General features: G+C 43.5%; 1 protein-coding gene across 1 annotated transcript in view; it reads right to left on the bottom strand.

Annotated features, from left to right (window-relative positions):
- NAA30 (N-alpha-acetyltransferase 30, NatC catalytic subunit) overlaps positions 1–21,108 on the bottom strand; it is a 252,650-nt gene that overhangs the window by 62,317 nt on the left and 169,225 nt on the right. The window contains exon 4 of the mRNA XM_044074435.1: positions 8,451–8,506. Coding sequence (XP_043930370.1) covers positions 8,451–8,506 — 56 coding nt within the window. The remainder of the gene's footprint in view (positions 1–8,450; positions 8,507–21,108) is intronic.

Below are 21,108 nucleotides of genomic sequence, written 5' to 3'. Positions count from 1 at the left end.
TTTTTCCCAAGACATGGCACAGCTCTCTCTGATGATAGAGGACCCATTTGTCTGTGGTAATATTTTCCAACCTGGCCAGGGAAAATGACAGTCTTTGGGAAAGAGGGACAGTGGAGCTGGGGAGGGGGAAGAGAGGCACTGCAGTAGTAGTCACAAACTTTTGTTAACAAAGTGTGGCCTCTCTGCTGGAGTTTCCCTTTCTAGTTTTTTAGATTAGCTTTTCCTAGAGGCTTTTCTTTGCTTCTGAACTGCCCTAGGGTCCCTTCTAATGAAAGAAGTAGATTTGGCTGGGTAGTTCTTATTCTATCGGGGAACTGAGGAGAGTAGGATCTGCCAGCAGTCTTTCATGGCTTTACCTTGGTCTTGGAAAGTTTTGAACAGACTGGCTGCCTCAGAGCCAACCAATAAGTCTTTGTCCAAAAATGAATCTAGAATTTTAGATTTGAAATCCTAAAGCATAGGCTGACAGTGACAATGGATGCACTGGCAGCTGCCCTAGAAGCAGCATATGCAGCATCATAACTGCACTTAATGCTGTTTCAGGCACTCTGGTGGCTTGCAAAAGTAAGCTCTGCATCTGCTGCTTAGTCTCTCCTGTGGGAGTGTCTAAGATATCTCTGTTCAATGAGACAACAGAGATCAAGTACTTAGTCATTTGGATGTAGTAATTAATCACCCTAAAAGCAAGAGCAGAAGAGGTGTAAGCCTTCTTTTTCCATCTAGCCATAGTCATACCACCTTTGTCTGCAGTTAGGGAATTAGAACTGGGCAGCAGCTTAGTTGGCTTATTTGAATAGAGAGAAACTGCCAAAGGGTCTACCACTGGAATCTTGTATAGACATTTTAGGTCATCAGGGACCTTGTAAAAAGTACAGGTGTGTACACTTACCATAAATGTAGATGTTCAAGTGTATTCACTATTGCAGTCATTACATTTGGGTAATCTGCTGGGAGGTTGCCCTCAGTCGGCCTGATTAACAAAGTCTTGGGTCCTGCTTTGGTTGCTCTCTCTTCTTCCATGACGTCAGGTCGTCAGGGGTATAAAACATGCATCCAACGCCATTACATCAGTTTTTCTTGCCCCAGATGTCAGGTGCCCCCCTAATGGGGAGCAAATAAAATTAAAAACACAAAAATATACCTCCAACCAAAAGCAAATACACCAAAAAGGCCTTTAAGCATAGTAAAAGAATGTAGAGGTATAGCCAGAGAAACTTAGGGGGCTGGAGGGAGGGTAACCAAGACTGCAACAGTGAATACACTCGAACATCTACATTTATGGTAAGTGTACACAACTGTACTATGTTCTTCGTGTTTCACTGTTGCAGTCATTACATTTGGGTAGATTCCCCAAGCAATGGTTGGGAGGAGGAGTTTATACAGCATTAGGGCCAGCTATAAGGCCCTGCAAGACAGCAGTGGCAAAGCCAGCTCTGGATTTAGAGAAAATTGGTAAATGATCATGCTTGGTGAAAGTATGTACAGAACTCCAGGTAGCAGCTTCTAGAATATCCCTGGTAGGAACACCTCCGAGAAAGGCTGTAGAAGTAGATGCAGCCCTGGTGGAGTGAGATCTGATATCCTGGGGATAGGTTTTCCATGGTGCTTATAGCAGAAATGAATGCAATGGCTTATCCATTTAGAAATGGTTTGTTTTGAAAAAGCCTTCCCCTCTGCCCCTGCAGCAAATGCTACCAGCAATTGTTCAGATATTCTTCAAGATTTAGTCCTGTCCAAGTAGAATCGAAGTTGTCTGTGCACATCCAAGGAATGCAGAATCCGTTCCCCTTTGTTCTGTGGATTGGGAAAAAAAGGTTAGCAAATGAATGGACTGATTAAGAGCCACACTGGAAACCACCTTGGGCATGAAGGATGGATTGGTCCTCAGAGATACCCTGTCCGCATGAAAGATGATGAAAGTCTCCACTTCCATAAGGGCCTGTAATTCAGATATCCTTCTAGCTGAAGTGATTGCTAAAAGGAAGGCTGTTTTCCAAGAAAGAAATTTAAGTCTGCAGTAGTAGCTGGCTCGAAAAGAGGTAGAGTGAGCTTCTCCAAAACAAAGTTAAGGTCCCAAGCAGGGGTAGGGGTTCTCCTGGGTGGTCTCAAGTTCTTTGCCCCTCTGAGATACTGCATGAGCATGGGATGAGAGAAGGGGGGTGGTTATGTGTTATAGTGAGCTGAAATAGCTAAAGCGTGGATGTTAATAGAGGAAAAAGACAGGCCCTTGTGAAGCCTCTCAGTTAACTACTGCAAAATCTGAGGTAAATTGGGCGCCTCCGAGATGACATCCATCACAGGTTTGCCGAGGGATGATGAGGGTGAATTTAAGTGATTAGCCAGGCTGCAAGGTTTAATGTTGGAAGCTGAGGGTGCAGAATTTGGTTCGCCTGCTGAGACAGCAAGGAAGGGGTCTGAGGCAGGTGCCATGGAGATATTTGTGACACACTGCACAGGAGTGGGTACCAGTGTCGGCGTGGCCAGTCTGGAGCAATCAAAATCATTCTTGGTTTGTCCTGTTTGACTTTTAGCAGAACTCTGGAGAGCAGAGGCAGAGGGGGAAAGGCGTAGACTGATAAGTTTTTACAGCTGAAGGACAGAGCATCCACTTTCCAGGCTTCTTTGTGTGGACTCCTTGTGCAAAACTTGTCCAACTGGTAGTTCTAGGGGGAGGCAAATAGATCTATGTATGGGCTCCATTTCTGTGTTATCATGCTGAAGATCTGTGGATCTAGTTTCCACTCGTGTGGGTCCATGAGATTTCTGCTTAGTCCGTCTGCAGTGTATTCAATTTTCCTGGCAGGAATTGAGCTTGTAGGTGCACTTGGCAGCTCAAGGCTGTGTTCCACAATGCCATGGCTAGTCTGCAGAGGGGGGTAAGAATGTGTACCCCCCTGCTTGTTTATGTACCACATAACCGTGGTGTTGTGCGTCTTTACCATTAGTTGTCCTGGAAGAATGTAGTTCTTGAAGGTTGTCAGAGCATTCTGTACAGCTAACATTTCTTTTTGATTGATATGTAGGTGCATTTGATTTGGGTTCCATTTGCCCTGAATGCACTTCCCTGGCAGGTGAGCCCCCCATGCATAGTCTGATGCTTCTGTAGTCAGGGTTTGGGCAGCAGGGGGTAGTGTGAATGGCAGTCCCTTGTTTTGGTGGCAGGTCTCTGTACACCATAAGAATTCCAGGCGTAGGCAAGGTATGACAGGAATCATTGTTTCCAGGCTGTGACAATGTTGACTCCACAGACTTTTAAGTAACACTGTAGTTTCCTCATATGCAGTCCTGCATATGGAATTAGAAGAATGCAAGAGGCCATGAACCCAAATGCTTGCAGTATTTGTCTTGCAGATAGCAGGGTTTTTGTGGCCACTTGTTTGAAGTACGTTACCAAATGAATTTGTTTCTCTGGCATGAGGAAAGCCATCTGGGCAGCTGTATTCAAGCTTGCACCCATGAATGTAATCTGTTGGGAGGGTACCAGTTGTGATTTTTTTGTTTATGGTGTACCCCAGACAAGTTAGAACCCTTTTTACAAACACCAGATGATTTAGAAGTATGCCCTGGTTTTCTGCCTGAATTAGACAATTGTCCATGTATGGATATATTTGAATATTTCTTTGCCTGCTAAATGCAATAACTGGAGTCAGGCACTTTGTGAATACCCTGGGTGCAGTAGACAAGTCAAAGGGCAGTGCAGAGAATTGATAATGCAAGTAGCCTGCTTTGAAGCGTAGGTATCTTCTGCAAGAATCCCTGATTGGGATGTGCAGGTATGCTTCTTTTAAATCTAGAGTTGCCAACCAGGCATCTTTGCCTAGCATAGGAAGTTACTGGTGAAGAGTCAACATCTTGAATTTTGGAATGTCCAGAAAGATGTTTAGAGTAGACAGGGCCAGAATTGGACGCCATGATTTATCTTTTCTGGGTACCAGAAAAAGCCTGGAATAGAAACCTTGTCCCTTTTCCTCTTCTGGTACTGGCTGAATAGCCCCCATGTGTAAGAGGGAAAGTACTTGTTTTTCAGCCTCTGCCCACTGATTTGGGGGCAGGTCTGGCCACCCGTTTGGTGTTGGCAAGTGTGGAAATGTAATCTGTATCCCTGGGACACTATATTTAAAACCCATTTGTCCTGGGTTATGAGTTCCCAGTTCTTTGCATGAAGTGCAATCTTTCCCCCCAAAGGGGCGGCTAAAAGGTAAGTGCTTGGTAATTTTAAAAGGAAGTCATTGAGACTGTTTACCATGGGGGGTATCTTGTTATTTCCAGATTTGGAAGTGGAGGCCCCCCCATTGATTAGTTTTGAGAGTCCCCTGGGACTGAAACCTGGTGCTTTTGGTGCGTCTGGGTTTGGCTTGAGAGGATCTGGAAGGAGCTGGAAAAGACCAATTCTTAGTAGGCCAGCGCCTACTAAATCTTGGAGGTTGCACTTGTAAGAAATATTAACAGTTTGCATAGATTTAGCTTTATCTTCCATCTTTTTTAGAACTTCTTCAGCCTTATTGCCAAACAGACGGCCCTGATTTTAAGGAACATCCAGCAATTTCGCTTTAACTTGATCAGGCAAAGATTGCTCCGTAAGCCAAGCATGCCTTCTAAGCACAGACCCAGTAACAGCAGCCCTGCAGAAGGCCTCTAAAGAAACAAAACCACATTGCAAAGTATGTTTTCCAACTTGTTCAGCAGAATGCAATAAATCCTGCAAATCGTTATTTTCCACACAGTCAGGAATCAACATCATTTTCTATTTAAGCAGTCCAATAATATGCTGTTGATATTTTAACATTATGAAATTGGCAGTTTAAAGCCCAGATTGCCAAGTTTGCAGAAGTATAAACCTTCTTACCCCATCTATCCCTGCAGTCTCTATCAGTAGGGGTAGGATTTTTAGCAGTAGAAGCCTTAATGCCTTTATGCCCATAAGAAATGGTTTCTGGATCTGCAACAGGATTTTTGAAAAGGAACTTGCAGGATTCAGGAACCCTGTAGTATCGGTCAGGTTTACTAGGAGCCGGAGGCAGGGATCCGAAAACACATCATCAACAATGTCTAGTACAGGAGGTATAGCCAAGGGCCTATGCTGAGGTAGGAGGAGGAAATCCCTAAAAACTCTTTTTTGAATCAGAAAATTCCTGACTTTCCCAGTGGAAATGTTCCCTTAAGGAATGTAAAGTTTCCCCAAAAGAAAAATCCTCAGGAGGGGAAGCAGAGGGAATGGAATCCTCTGCATCAGAATCCTCATAAGTAGGTATGGATAAATCCAGGTCATTAGAAGAGTCAGAAGAAACAGAAAACTGATCAGAAGATTCATAATCAAGCTCAGCCCAAGGCCTCTTGGGGGGGGGGGGGGGTGACTACCCCTGATTAGAGTAATTAGATCTTCAGCCATTTTGATCATTTGTTTTTTAGGCATAGGGGCCTGAACATGTGGCCTGGATGTCAGTTTTGTAAACACAGATCAAGATTTAGGCCTTAGTAATGAAGGTGGAGTCGATTTAATATGCAAATCTGTAGGCCTGAATACACCCTCAGAAGCCAGTGCCTGCACAGCGGCTCCGGACCCATCCAAGGTAGAGACATCCGCGGGTTCCATAGGTGAAGCCTCTCGCAGCATACCGGACTCCGAATGGGTCTCAGTAGAGGCCTGCAAATCAGAAGTAGCAGGTATCAGGGGCTGCAAAAGCGCCTGAGTACCGGGGAACTGGCGACTGGCTTACGAGAAGCGTCGTCGGCAGTTTTGGACCTCGGTGGCCTGGCTCTGTCTTTATCTTTGCGTTTTTTCGGAATCCCGGTAGTCGGAAGGCTAACCAACAACATTTCTGGATAATTAAACCATGAACCAAAATATTTAGAGGCAAAAATTTACCGATGATGGATAGTGCGCTGATTAAATAAAGCACAAAAGCGACAGCAAGGTACGTTGTGGTCAGGGCCTAGACAAGGAATACAGTATGAATGAAAATCTTTGTGAGGTATTTGCTTTCCACAAGTAATGCAATTATAAACTTTTACTGACATCGGTAAGGAGCAAGAAAAAGTTTCCCCAATGGGGTACTTAGCTTTAAGTTGAAAACTTCGGTTCTGAAACTAGAAAACGAAAATTTCAGGAGTCGGACGACCGGCTCTTGCAAACTGCTTCTGCTTCGGGCACCGCACGGCAAGAAAGACTGAAGTAATGGTGTCGGATGCATGTTTTATACCCCTGACGATCTGACGTCATGGAAGAAGGAACAGCAACTGACACAGGACCCAAGACTTTGTTAATCAGGCCGACTGAGGGGAACCTGCCAGCAGATTACCCAAATGTAATGACTGCAACAGTGAAACACGAAGAGCATCCTGTCTAGTCTCTTTGGAGCTGGTGGTTGAGAGTCAGGCAAAGAGGAGGTTAACTGAAAAACATCCTGGAACGCCTCAAGGACAGGGGGGACCAGAGAAAGGGTAGGAGAAACCATCTCCAAAAGGGAGTAATACCTCTTCTGGACATCCAAGATCTCAGTAGATTGCCAATCAAAGTGTTTCATCATGTTGTGTAGCCTCTCCAAAGGAACCTTCTTCAACAGGACAGTCAGGTGAAAGGCAGTCCCCTTCGGAGGAAATATGTCTTGGAAAATGCATTTGAGAGGAAAAAGTATAGAGAATGGTCAAAGTCATTGCCCTGTTTCTCATCAGAGGAGAAGGAAACTTGGGCGAGTCTTAAAGGAGTAGGCTGTAATAGCGTTACAAAGGAGGGAGAGTTTAAAGAAAATCACCCTTGAGGAAAAAAACATCTACTCTCTTGCCCTAGCTGCTCAGGGAGAGGCCACAAGCTTAGTTTTTCTGCTTTTTGTTTTTAGGTCTGAAGACAACCTGGATGAGGGGTGGAGGATTGGAACACTGTCTGACTGCTAGAGAATTTAGGAACTCTTCCCTAACTACAATTTGCAGAACACTGTGTGGTCCTTCTGAAATAAGGCCCAGTTCCTTGGATGTACATGTAGTCTGCAAGATTTGAGAGCCACAGTGGCCTCTGACAGGGTCTCAGCGGCAACTAAGTAGTAGTCTGACAGAGTGGTTTCCTTTGTTTCTGACTCTGACATACCCACTAACGTTAGATTGTTGAAAAAACTTAAAAGGCCTCAAACTGATCTTGGACTGGGCCAAGTACTAAGACACTGGGTCTCAACACGGGTGTTGAGATTAAAGAACCTAGACCTAAAGTTTTTTTTTGAGGGAATGATTGACGGAGCAGGTTTTGTGATCACGTTCTGGAAGTAGGCAAAAAAGACACGTGGTATGCAAGTCCTTGCACATAACCTGCTTAATGTACTCTCAACGTGTTCCTGCTAGCAGACATCTACTACTTTCAAACAAAAATTTTTAGGGTAAAATGGAAAGTTCCCCAACGGGCACTTATTAGATAAAAGAACAAAGCAAAGGCATCAATGGCTGAACAGTGAACAGTCAGATAAATGCACAACCTGCTCTCAGGATGGCAGCAAGATAGTATGGGGATTCATGCTTGTATGTCTTTAAATTTTACTGCACGCGAGCTAAGGTCATACGTATGACCCAAGGAAGATAAAGCTTTAGCATCCCAGCTGGATGTCAGTGGTGACAACTCATTTCTCAGGAATACTGCAACAGTGATTTCAGTCAGGACATCTGGTATTTGGCCATGAGAGCTTTAAAAGATGCCCTAAATGACTGTGTTCATTTCTTTTTATGTTTGCATGTGTTGCTTTGTCATGTTCTTGTTTCAGGATCCTTGCACTCTTTGATTTGCTAGTAGAGAGCTCCAGGTTAGGTCTGAACTATCAATGGACAGAATTTGGTAAGCTTCAAGTCTTGAAATGTACTCCTGGATTTTTTGAGAGGGTCTATAATATGTTATCGAATACTCATGTATTCGAAAATGTAATAGTTGACCTGTAAATATAAAAAATGTCAAACAAACATTTCAATGGAGATTTCCGTACAGTGCAGAAATGGAAGTTTTCCATTATCTGCACTGTATGCGATCTCAGAGCTGGTAGCGGGGGGTGTGGAGGGGGGTGCAGGGGCACTTACAGCATTTAAATGGTTTGTTTGGGGTTTTGTATTTTTTGTACTTGTCTGACGTTTTCGACATTTACGGGACCATTACGTTTTTCAATACATGAGTATTTGATAACTTAATACCTTTTTGAGATACTTTGCTCCCATGCATGTTAAGCTGACCATGCCAAGTTAATACAAAAAAAATAAGACAATGTAGCTCATGTAACTCTTCCACCATTCTGACCCAATACTTCACAGAAAATGGTGTTAGAATGCTACAATATTTTAGTTGGGTATTTTTTTTTTTTGGGGGGGGGGTCACTATTACAACACCAGTATTTTAGTACTTAACAATGGCAGAAGGAAACTGATTCTTTTTAGCAGGCATATATAAAACAGAAAACCTGTTAAATGTAGGTTTAAAAAGTTACCTCATCACAGTCCCCCTCGACCATGGCATAAATTGCTTTCTTCACCAACTGTGTACCTAGAAGTAAAATATACAACACTGGTAGGTTTCAAATTCAACACGCTGAGGTTCAAAAGATACATAAAAGAACATATACAAATTTAACAAATTGTGTATAAAAATTAATTACATTATCAACTTGTTTATCTAAAGAGAAAATTTCTAGCCTTTTCTCCACAGACTAACTGAATCAATACCGATGATCATGTAGTGTGCTCAGGTATGCAAATGTCTACTCTAGACACTGAATGTCTTATCCCTAAAACAGGTCTTGTAAGATGGTTCTTCAGCAGCTGAATTTCTTCTTGCTATACTGACTACTAATCTTTTTTTTTTCCAATATTTGTATTAAGGATAAAATAAGAGAATAAACACTGTCTATTACATTGATTGTACTGAGCAGACAACTTTTACCAATGAAAATAAATCAACTATTTACAACTGGCTACTAATCTGATGACAGATCCAACTAAAAGGAATGCTGGGTGCAAATAATGGAAGTGTTAAGAAAGCGCTTACTCCTTCATACAAGGGTATCATCAGTCAACAAATTAAGCTAGACAAACAAAAGATGTCAAGCCAGAGGTGGAAAAAACAACTTGGGAAATGACTATAGAACACTGTAAAATCCCTTATAAAGATGTTTCTTGTATAAAAAGCAGGAATTGAATAATATGCAATATTGCTTAAGTTATATGATATATGTGAAGTATAATGTTTGTTAATATAACTGGATTACTTTTATATGCATGTAAATGTGACTATGTTACACGTGATAATTCAATAAACTTCTTTTAAAAAATAAATAAATTCATTAAATAAATAAAGGTAAGAGATCACAGACCTGCTGCAGGTTCTACATTTAGCTACGGAGGAGTCTCTGACAGCCTGTCAGAGGCACATATACCTCGTGTAAGTAAACTTACCACATTGGTAAATGTTAGAATGATCACTGCTGCTGTAGCCTTAGCGACATGGGTTACATCCTGCCAAGGATATTACAGCCAGCCAGCTTCTAAAGCTTCAGGGCACATTCCACACACCAAAACTCAGGCAGCTCATGCTGAGCTAATAAAGACAAGTTTGGGTGCAAAGCCTTTCAGCGCTTTCCTGCCAACAGAGAGAGAGAGAGAGAGATAGAGACAGGCTGAGCCCAGAAAGGACAAAGCTAGGAAATATGAAAAATAAACGTCCACACCCTGGCATAAAAAGCACACAAAAAATTAAGGGGGGGTGGAGGCAACGGCTACTACAGCAAGCAGCATTCGAACATCTACCATTGTGGTGAATTTATTTGCACAATTGTATTATGTGCTTCATAGTAATCACTGCTGCAGTAGCCTTATTATATGGGTAGATTATCCTAGCTAAGTACATTTAGGAGGCAGAAGGAGAAGAGTCCAGGAGTCATTGGAGAATGGTCCTAGCAAAGCATAACATGGACCTAGAAAAAGAGTCAAGCTTATAGTGCTTTGTAAAAGTATGTACATAGGATCAAGTAGCAGCTTTTAGAACTCTTCTAGAATATACCCCTTTCCAAAATTCCATAGATTAAGCCAAGATCCTGGTACAGTGGTCCTTGAACCAGTCTGGAATACTTTTGTTATAGTGGCTACAGCAAAAGGCAATGACAGACTTCAGACAACCATACGGAAATAGTCTGTTTTGACATAGGTTGCTCCTTATTACCTTCAGAAGAAATGAACAATTGATTTGAAGACATGAAATATTTACTTCTGTCAAGATAGTACCCAACTGTCTGTGGACACGTAGACAGCATCCTCTCTTCCTCATTTTATGTTCAGCAAAGAAAATGGGGAGATGGATAAAACGGTTTAAAGTAAACGCAAGATATCACTTTAAGCATAAAAGATGGATTGGTTCTCAAACTCTGCCCTATGGAAAATGATACAGAACTGACTCACCATCAGAGCTTGCAACACAGATAACCCTCTTGCAGAGGTCAAAGCAATTAGGAAAACTGTTTTCTACGTTAAGAACCCCAAGTCAGCCAGGTCAGTTGATTCAAAGGAAGCCTTTTATTCAAAGCCCTTTTAAAAATATTTTGATACAACACTGCAATGAAAGAGGGCCCATGGGCAAACATGCTGAAATGGACAATAAATGAACCTTGATGGAGGAATGAGAAAGGCTACATGATAGTAACTCATACAAATATTGTAAAACCAGGGAACAAGCCCTGAAGGGGTGTTGGTTATGTTGTTGGCACCAACAAGAAAACCTCTTCCATTTGCTAATATAAGACTTCCTACTGGCAGACTTTCTTGCCTCCATAGTACCTGGTGGATGTCCTCAGTAAACAGCTGCCCAAAGTAAATTAAAACCCCATCATCTAGGTAGTCAACTGAAGCGACTGATGTTGGGTTGTGTCAAACAACCCTATTTTTGTAAACTGCTCCTAGTTATTTCCAAGGGAGAACAAGGGTTGACTGGGCCAAAAGGGAGCAACAATGACCTTGGAGGATTCCTTCTGAATCTTTAGAAGTACTCTGCATATTAGTGGTAATGGTGGAAAATAGCAGTTATGTACTTACCATAACTTGGTATCTGGGTTATTCATAGTCACCATTGTGTCTATATTATATTTTCGAAAGTTTCAAACATCGAACACCATATGTTCGATACCATATTAGCAATGTTTGACATTTTGAAAATGTTGTTGCATCTTTCGGCTTTTCCCGGTTAGGGGTCGCCACAGCGGAACTCCGGTCCGCTAATGATTGGCAGTAGATTTTTACGTACCGAGTTGCCAGCTCTGACGCACGACCTTCAACGAAGGTACGCCCATTCATGCATGTCTCCACACAGAAGACGCTTTAGCTGAGAATCGAACAGGACAACATCTTACTGTGAGGCGACAATGCTACCGCAGCACCACCACCGGAGTATTTGACATTTTGAAAATATAACACAAAAATAAAAATAAAAAAATAAGAAGTTATGTACCTACCATAACGTTCCATGTTTGTTGTCTTCTTCTCGCCTTCTTTCTTGCTGGTTGGGTTCGGAGCCAACCTTTGGCTCCGACTCGGCCATTTTCTAAAGCTCAAGAACTACTTACTGGCTCGAGGCCTCCCTATATCCCACAATGCCTGGCGCTACACCCCCAGATCTCGTTTGGAAGACCCAACACCATCATAATACAAGAGGACAACCGTCCCAATAGCAAAACTTCAGCTACAGGGCTGAAAAAAAAGGTAGAGAACATAATCGGTAAAGACTCAGCCAGTGACAAGACCCGTAGGAGGAATCTTCTCGGTCCATCTCGGCTAGGGGGATGGAGGGTGGGACGCAAGAAAGAAGGCAAGAAGAAGACAACTAACATGGAACGTTATGGTAGGTACATAACTTCTTAATGTTAAGTTGTCTCTCTCTCGCCTTCATTCTTGCTGGTTGGGACAGCGTCCCTAGCACCTTAGTCCTGGGTGGCTCATCAGAACAGACTCTTGAGCACATTGGAACCAAAATCAGCTCTGCTCCTAGAGGCCAGATCCAATTTATAATGTAAAATGAAGGTATGAGGGGTGGCCCATGTGGCCGCCGCACAAATGGCTTCCATAGGTAGTCTTGACTGAAAAGCTACCGATGTAGCTAAAGCCCTAGTAGAGTGGCCTTTAGGTTTAGCAGGGAGTTCTTTATTCCTCAACTGATAAACAAGGGTAATAATAGAGGACAACCCACCTGGATAAGGTTACTTTAGACACTGGTCGACCCTGCTTACCCTCCGCATAGGACAGGAAGAGTTGGTCTGATTTCCTTATTTGCTCAGTCCTATGCAAATAGAAACGTAATTGCCTATGAACATCCAACTGGTGTAAATTGTGTTCAGCTTTGTTGGAATAATTTGGAAAAAAGACTAGCAAATCGATGGATTGATACAAATTATTTTCGGAGGGGACCTTAGGAAGGAACGAAGGATTAGTCCTGAGTGAAACTCTATCCTTATGGAAAACTAGGTAAGGAGGACGAACACAAAAGGCTTGAAGTTCAGAAACTCTCCTCGCTGAAGTAAGGGCCACCAAAAAGAGTGTTTTCCAAGTAAGCAATTTCAAGGAACAGGAAGCTGCCGGTTCAAAGGGAGGCAGTATCAAGGAAGCTAGGATCAAATTTAAGTCCCACGGAGGTGAGGGATCTCTCACTGGAGGCCTGAGCAAGATTGTTCCTTTCAGAAAGGCTTTGCAAAGCTTATGGGACATGATGCTGGTTTCTGAGAGGCCCGTATGGAAATTAGAGATTGCCGCTAGCTGAACTCTAATGGTGGCAGAAGAGGAGCCCGCTTGAAAAAGTTCTGCTAAAAAGTCTATGACGTTATGGACAGGGGCCGTGAAGGGATCTACATTTCTAGCCTCTGCCCAGAAAGAGAAACGTTTCCACTTACTAGCATAACTCTTCCTGGTTGTAGGTTTGTGCGAAGAAAGGATAATTTCATGCACTGAATGGGAAATACTGGGAAGCCTGGCTAAGGTTGGAAGTGGAGCAACCAAGCAGTGAGGTTGAGAGACTGAAGAGATTGATGCAGCCTGCCCGACTGATGGATCAAGAGGTCCGGAACTGGGTCCAGATTCCAAGGCTGCTCTAGAAGGTGACGATGCAGGAACGGGAACCAGATTTGTCAAGGCCAGTAGGGGGCAATGAGGATCATCCTGCACCCCAGCACGGTAGCTTTCTGAATTAGTTTGGAATTAGGGGAAAGGGTGGGAATGCATACAGAAGAGTTCTGAAGAGCTTGCAACGCTAAAAGCTCCGCTCTCATCTCCAAGATGTTTATGTGCAAGTGGTACTCGTGGGGTTGCCAGATGCCCTGGACAGTCCTGCCCTGAAAATGCCCCCCCACCCGATCAGGGAGGCATCCGTGGTCACCGTGGCAACTGGAGGAGGAAGGACAAATGGTCTGCCCTGGGGTACTGATGGAGAGACCATCCACCAAGCCGAGTGGTCTTTGCATGATTGTGCAATTATTATCTTGTGAGACAAAGGAAGTTGTTGAAAGGACCATTGGGTGAAAAGCATCCACTGGAGACTCCTCATGTGAAAACGAGCCAAGGGAACTAATATGATCGATGCTGCCATGAGACCCAAGGTTTTTAGGACGAATTTGGCCTGAATCTTTCTGCATCCTAATAATACCTGTACATGTCGGCGAATGTCTGCCACTCTGTCTACTGGAAGTCTTGCAGACAGATCTTCCCGTATTTAATCTTGCGCCTATAAAGGTTAAAGACTGACAAGGTGACAATGCAGACTTTTCGAAATTTATTGAGATACCTATGTTGGAGCATGTTTGGATGGTATAATCCCTTGCTCTCAGCAATTGATGTCTGGTGGTAGCAGTAAGGAGCCAGTCGTCTAGATACGGAAACACCTGGAATCCTTACCGTCTCAGGTGAGCGGTAACCACTGCCATGCATTTGGTGAACACCCTGGGGGCTGTGGTGAGACCAAAGGGCAGGGCTCTGAACTGGTAATGACTAGCTCCCAGCCGGAAGTGGAGAAACCTTCTGGAACGCCTGCCCATTTTTATGTGGTAGTACGCATCCTGAAGATCTATGGAGCACATCCAATTGTCCTGACCCAAAAAGGGTAGAATGGACTGAAGCGTGACCATCCGGAACTTCGTTCTTTGAACAGACTTGTTTAGTCTGCTGAGATCCAAAATGGGTCTCCAGTCCCCTGTCTTTTTTGGTACCAAAAAGAACTTTGAGTAAATTCCGGATCCTTGCTGGTCTTCTGGGACTTGTTGGATGGCCCGTTTTTTCAGCAGTCTTGAAATTTCTTGTACTGCCTGTTCCCTTAGACTGGGTGGAACATCTGGGATGGGGTTGTTTGATTTTAAGGGGTGTGGACAAACGGGATTTTGCAACCTCCAGATATGACAGACTGTACCCATCTGTCTCGAGTGATGAGACGCCAGGCTTCTGTGTACAGAGACAACCTTCCCCCGACTGCCGCCAAAGGTGGACAGCCGGGCAGCCCCTCAGGGGTGCTGGAAGGGCTTGTCAGAGAAAGATTCTCTCCTGCCCTGATTCTGCGGACCCCCTCTGCCCCGCAGGCGACGTCTATTGTTGTTCCCTCCTCTGCCTCCGGAGGGAAACTCGCCACGTGTGTCAGGCACGGCTCCCTGGGTTTCCGGAACCACATCTTTCCACTCTTCTGACCCTTAGGGTATGGTCTAGAGGGAGTGGAAAAATGGACTCCCACGGCAGAGAGAGTCTTGCCTTCCTGCTCACACCTGGTAAGGGTATCTCTTTCACCTGAGGTCCAAACAGAGCCGAACCATCAAAAGAGGTGTTGGTGAAGGACACCTTGAAGGGATCAGCGAAGTTACATAACCGCATCCAGGCATGTCTTCTCAAAGCCACGCCTGTGCCTGCGGCCCTACTATCCCAATCAACCGCATACAAAATGAGCCGCATGGAGGAGATGATGATAGAATTAAGAGTCGCCAGCTGGGAGTTTATCTTGTCTTGAGCCCCCGCAGCTGATGGGTCTTGCAGGGTATCTCCTAGCTCCTTGAGGAGATCCCTCTGAAGACGGGTGAAGTGGCACAAATAATTCAGCGACCGCATGGAGAAGGTCGCTGAGGAAAACATCCGCTTCCCGTACCTATCCATTGTCCTAGACTCTATTAGAGGGATGGACAGGTACAAAAGTGTCAGCCAACTCCTTTTTCGTGGCAGCTGCTACCACCATGGCATCAATGGGGACACCCTTAGTCAAAAACTGTTTATCTTGAGGGGCCATAATAAACTTAGTGTGTCTGCGGGGAGTTGGTTCCAGTGTGTCTGGAGCTGACCACGCCTTCCGAGCCACTACTTCCATCAATGGATCGAAGGGCGGAGACACCCAGGAGGTGGAGAGGCGAGAACCAAATGCATCCAAGTATACCGACTCGTCCTCAGAAGGGTTAAGGGCAGACCAGTTCCCCCTCTGCTTAAGGATTTCAAGGATGTCTGAGAAAGAGATCTTCAGAGGGGGATCTTGGGGACCTTTCCGAATCCTCCAAGTCAGTATCTGACATGACAGACTCTGACGTGACAGACTCTGGGGAGTCAACATGTTTCTTCTTACATTTCCTCTTTCGTGGGGGCTCCTCTGAAATCTCAGGGGAGGCCTCGGAGAGGAAGATACACCCAGTGGGGTGACCTGGAGCGTTTGATCCCCTCGCTTGGGGTCTGGAGGAGGGGCAGAGACCGAAGCAGGCACCCTGGGGGGAGGAGCTGAAGGGGCTGATCGAGGTGCAGACTCAGAAGTCAGCATGCTCCTCATGACCTCGAAGGCGCCCCTGTCCGGCAGAGAAGAGGGCCCCCGCTCCGAAGAGACAGGAATCCTCTCCAGCACCGAAAGGGACAGCTCCGAGGCCGATGTAGGAGCCGAGCTTACCTGCGCCGAGGCTCCGAGAGGGAGAACGGGGTCAGACAAGGGTCCGATGCCACTCGCCCCCTCGGAGCCGACGAGGGAGTCTCTGTGCCCAGATCCCTCCAAGGATGGAACCATTGAAGAAATCGGAGCCGACGAAGGAACCGAAAGGGGAAGCATCGGCGCCGACGTTTCCAGGATCCGAGCCCCAACAAGCTCCGGCTCCGAACTGACAGGAGGAGTCGGAGGAACTACTTTAGAAACAGGAACAGCCACAGCCTGATGAGAAGGGCTAGTTAACATTTTAGCCAGGGCCTGTGATTTGAGGAGTCTACTAACCACTCTCTCCAAGTCATGATCGGATAGCCTCGAGGACCGAGAAGAGTGGGACCGATGGCTCTGTTCAGACTGTAGCAAAGGCGATCCCGGAGCTGAGCGAATCGACTCTAGGGATGGCGACCTGGATCGCTTACGGCTCCCTGACGGCTCCGACGCTAAGGTCGGGGCCGAGAGAGATTTAGATACTTCGGTTCCGGCCGGAACCGAAATTGAAGCAGACGCTCCACCTGGCGACGGCTCTGTACTGGGAGCCGACAGCTTGTTGAGCTTAGAGGTTTTCGCTGGCTGAGACTTCGCCAGAGACCTCTTGGGTTTTAGTAACCCCCTGAAAATCAGCTTGTTCCTATGCTCCTGCAGGACTCTTGGACTAAAGGCATGACATACCGAGCAAGAGTCCTGCAGGTGTAGGCCACCTAAACAATAAACACAAGAAGTAGATGGGGGGGGGCTCTCTAAATAAAAACGAGGGTCAGAAAACACAGGAAAAAGTAAGACTAATCTACAGTACTACTCTAATTAAACAAGAAACTGAAAAATATACACTAAAAGTTTAACTACTAATATTACAAAAAGATGACTACGACCTGAGCCAGTAAAGCGCAACCTCGTAGCTGAAGCGGCAAACGAGATCTGGGGGTCTAGTGCCAGGCATTGTGGGATATAGAGAGGCCTCGAGCCAGTAAGTAGCTCTCGAGCTTTAGAAAATGGCCGAGTCGGAGCCGACCTCCGAACCCAACCAGCAAGAATGACGGCGAGAGAGACAACTTAGCATCTATACTTAACTAAATGCTGTAGGCAGGGGGCATCCCCCACACCCCGCTACTTAAATATTCCTACTCAGAGATCGCACAGCATTGAAGTAAAGGGAAAATATTCCCTACAGTGATTATCATGTTACAAGCGAGACGTTTCGACCAATCGAGTTCGCTCAATACGCATTTGCTGTTTACAATTTTCGATTACGCGATAGGAACCAGTCACCATTCATCACGCATAGGCCTAGGATCAAACATCAGATCTGAGCCGGCAATACTTAGACAACAGCTTAGCTCAAGGTCTTCCCCTCCCATAATGCTCAGCTGCCATTTAACCCCTCAGAGTTTGCACTAGAGATAGAAGACAGAGTAGACCTGCCACCAGAAAAGATCCAGCTAATCTCCTGCCAATTCCTCAGGAAGGGGGATAGAAATGTGGGATTGTGATGAATGGTGACTACGGATAACACAGATACCAAGTTATGTTAAGTACATAACTATTAAGCTGATGTTATTCTAGTCACCATTCATCACACATGGGTCAGAGCCCCCAGCTATCCAACATTCTCGGGTGGCCTCATGGAAAGACATACCAAAGAATAGTGGAGCCACAGGAAGCCCTTCCTCTAGAAACTAGGTCAAACTTGTAATGAGAAATGAAGGTACGAGGGGAAGACCAAATTGCTGCTGTACAAATGTCATCCAAGGACTGACAAGCTGAGAAGGTAGCTAGTCTAGCCACTGACTGGTAGAATGAGCCTTAACCCGTCCAAGCAAAGGAGAACCACAGAAGGAGTAGATGAAAAAAATGCACTGGGAAATCCGGAAATGGTAACTTATCTCTCAAAAATTTTTTTATTTTTCAAATACATTTGAATGAATTCCATAGTATTTATACATAACATCTTAAACAACTACGTACACTATTTACATTAGCCTGACACTATAAAAGATCTTAAAGTATACAGTTACTTTATAAGTATGTCCAATCCATTATCTGATAAATTACTGTACAGTGTCAATCAATGACAAGACTTTTTCCCCAAGGGTTGTTGATAAATGGCTATAGGTAAATTCTTAGTTCTTTAATTTTAATTTCCAATAATGATGTGGTCTTCAGTAGGCTGGAGAAGTCTTCCAAAGTTGGTATTGTGTTTGTATTCCATCTTCCTGTTATACACTTCCTTGAAATTGCAAGTATAGGCCATACTAGATACATGTTTGATCTATTCAAATGAGGACCTTCATTCAAATTTAATAATACAAGAGCTTTAGTTAAATAAAATGATTCATTAAATAAAGCTTGTAGAAAGCTATTAATACCATTCCAAAATGACTTAATTTTAACACAATCAAGAAAAATGTGGTTCCAGTCTACACTGTGTACTTGCTCACATCTCCAACATATTCCTTTTATGGAAGAACTAATTTTACTGATTCTGTCTGGGGTTAAGAATGCTCTGTGCAAGCATTTCCAATTAAAAACCTTCCAGTACTGTGTAAAGGATGTATATTTTATTGATAAGATATTTCTTTTAATATCTTCAGTTAACTGTATTGAGTGTCCTTTTGTTATACATGTCCAATATGAGGTTTTGGGTGTTGTTTTATAGTTTATCAATATTTTATAAAATTTTGAAATACTGTTTCCCATGTCAAAGCAATTATATATTATTTCATATATGTATTTCGTAAATTTAGATATTTCTTTAAATGAAGAATTGTTAATTATTCTATTTAAATCTTGCGAATATGACAGAATACTCTGTAAAGTTAGCCAGTCCTGTTGTGGAATTTTGTATGTTGTTTTTATTACTTGCATATCTAAAACTTTAGTTCTTTGATACATTGGAGACAACAAACAAATCCTTTCTGTTCCCAGGAATTAATTTCTCTATATATTTTATGCAGAAAGTTCTTTGTGACTATAAATGATGTTAAAAGATCAAACCAGATTTTTAAATCTACATTTGCATTAATAATTTTCCTAAGTGAGTCAATGTAATAATTAATCATATGAGTTTTAGTGGGCTTAGTTATGTTATACTGCATACTACTATATATATGCCATGGCAAATTTTTATCGGTTATTTGAAATTTTTTTTTGTAAATCAAATTAATTTATTGATATTACAGTTAGTAATTCTTTCCAGTTTGCAAAGTAATTTGGACTTATCCAATCTGAGATTGTTTTCGATACTGATGCTTTTATATGTTCTGAGAGACTGCCTTACATATTATCTGCAATTATACAGAGCTGAGTATATATTTTTTTGGTTATAGAGTTTAATTGTTGCTTAGATCTGTGTTGAAACTGTTGTCTCACTGTTCTGAGAGACTGATCGGCAAATATACAGAGCTGAGAATATTTTTTTGGTTTTAAAGTTTGTACTGTTAGTTTTTGCTTAGATCTCTGTTGAAACTGTTTTGTCCCATCCACCCTCCGTATTTTTGGTTTGTAGTTTAAATTTGGTGGCTTTTGCAGTTGGCCGCCCCACTGTAGATTTGATCTGGGACACTCCCCCATCCCATCTCTTTACCACATTCTACCTAATAAACTCTTTCTGCACTTGCTTTTAGTCCTTTTTAATTTAATTGGATTTTTACACTGTGTTTGGTCTAATATTGCTGCATACTCAAGTGTGCTAGCTTGCACTAATATTGCTGCATACTCAAGTGTGCTAGCTTGCACTGCATGTGAATTGTTTTTTTACTACTGTTTTTGCTACTTTTCTGTAAAAAAAAAAAAAAAAAAAAAAAAACTGTAAGCCTGTTTCCTACCTTTCCTATAACTAGTGTTCCTGATACAGATTTGCTGTATCCAGGCCTGTATGTAAGCTTCTGATTCCCCCAAACCTTTCTGTGTTGGAGGGAAGCCTTCTAGCTGATCAGTGGGAGTGGTAAGCACTAGGTAACCTGTCTACCACATTAGTAGTGGCTCTGGCCCAGAATTTGTAGTTACTGGCCGTTTGGGCAATTCTTCCATCTCTCTCAACTTTCTGATTTGAAAGCCTGTATTTGCACTTGTTTCTGTCCTGTAACTCATCTAGTGCAGATACAGATTCTTAGTTTTAGCACTTAAATTTGCTTGTTCATGCTCAGCACTTGTTCAGAACTTGTAAGGACTAAATAAGCTACTAATTACTATAGAACTCTTCCTCAATACCTGCAGGAAAACAGTTTTTGTACTTACTTTTCTCACTTGCTTAGAGAAAAACAGCTCTTGTACTCACTTTCCTCACTTATCTAGAGAAAAAACCCTGCAACTCTCTTTTTGCATGGTCTTGCGCACAGAGCAATGTCGGGCAGCACCGGTTAGCTGGGGTATACTATTCCCGGTCCCACAAAGTCTGCACTGTAAATCTTCCCTTAAAACTAGGCAAGCCTCAACTCAAGTGCTTCAGATCAGCTGCTTTTATTGCAGCACTTGCAAAACAGAAATCAGCACTTGTCCTAATCTCCTAGACAGCACTATTATTCTCCAAATTTCCTAGACAGCACTGTTATGATATAGCATAAGACCCTCGATCGTCCGCAGGACTAAAGTTCAATTTACTCTTCAAAGCATGTCCAGAGGTCAGCTTCAGGTGTAATCTCCAGTTCATCTGGTGGAATTGGGCATCCTGAGGCAGTGTCACAACTGCCTCATGTATACAGACAACCCTCTCCTCTTACCTCTAGACACAAACACTTGTGAAAGATGCAAATACACAGCCGACTGGAGGCTAAGCGCTCTCAACCCATGACTGTAACAGACAGTCAAGAGGATAAGGAACACACTTGCATCACACCACCTGTCACACATGAATCTACAAAACAAGCACCGGCAAAGCATACGCATAAATACACAAAAACATATTCGGAGGCACTAGGTACCAATCTGAAAAAGAAACAGTGCCCTCCAAAGCAGACAAGCAAGCAACCTGCACCTCCAAACACAAGCCAGAAAACACACAATTCACCTCAGCAGTGTGCCTCACAACAGCCCTTAAGGCAAAACACCATACCTAACATGCTAGTAATAGGAGACTCTATAGTAAGGCACACGGATGTTCCACTCACCAGGCTGAACAAGGAGAAGGTTACTGTCAGCTGCCTGTGGTGCTGGATCCGCCACATAACACAGGCACTTAGGTCACTCCAGAACAA

The sequence above is a fragment of the Protopterus annectens genome, chromosome 6.part0 (genome assembly GCF_019279795.1).
Source record: "Protopterus annectens isolate FY-2018-M chromosome 6.part0, PAN1.0, whole genome shotgun sequence".
Classification (NCBI taxonomy): Eukaryota; Metazoa; Chordata; order Ceratodontiformes; family Protopteridae; genus Protopterus; species Protopterus annectens.
Note: the sequence above shows the minus strand (reverse complement) of the source record. Positions and strands in the feature narration are given on the sequence as shown.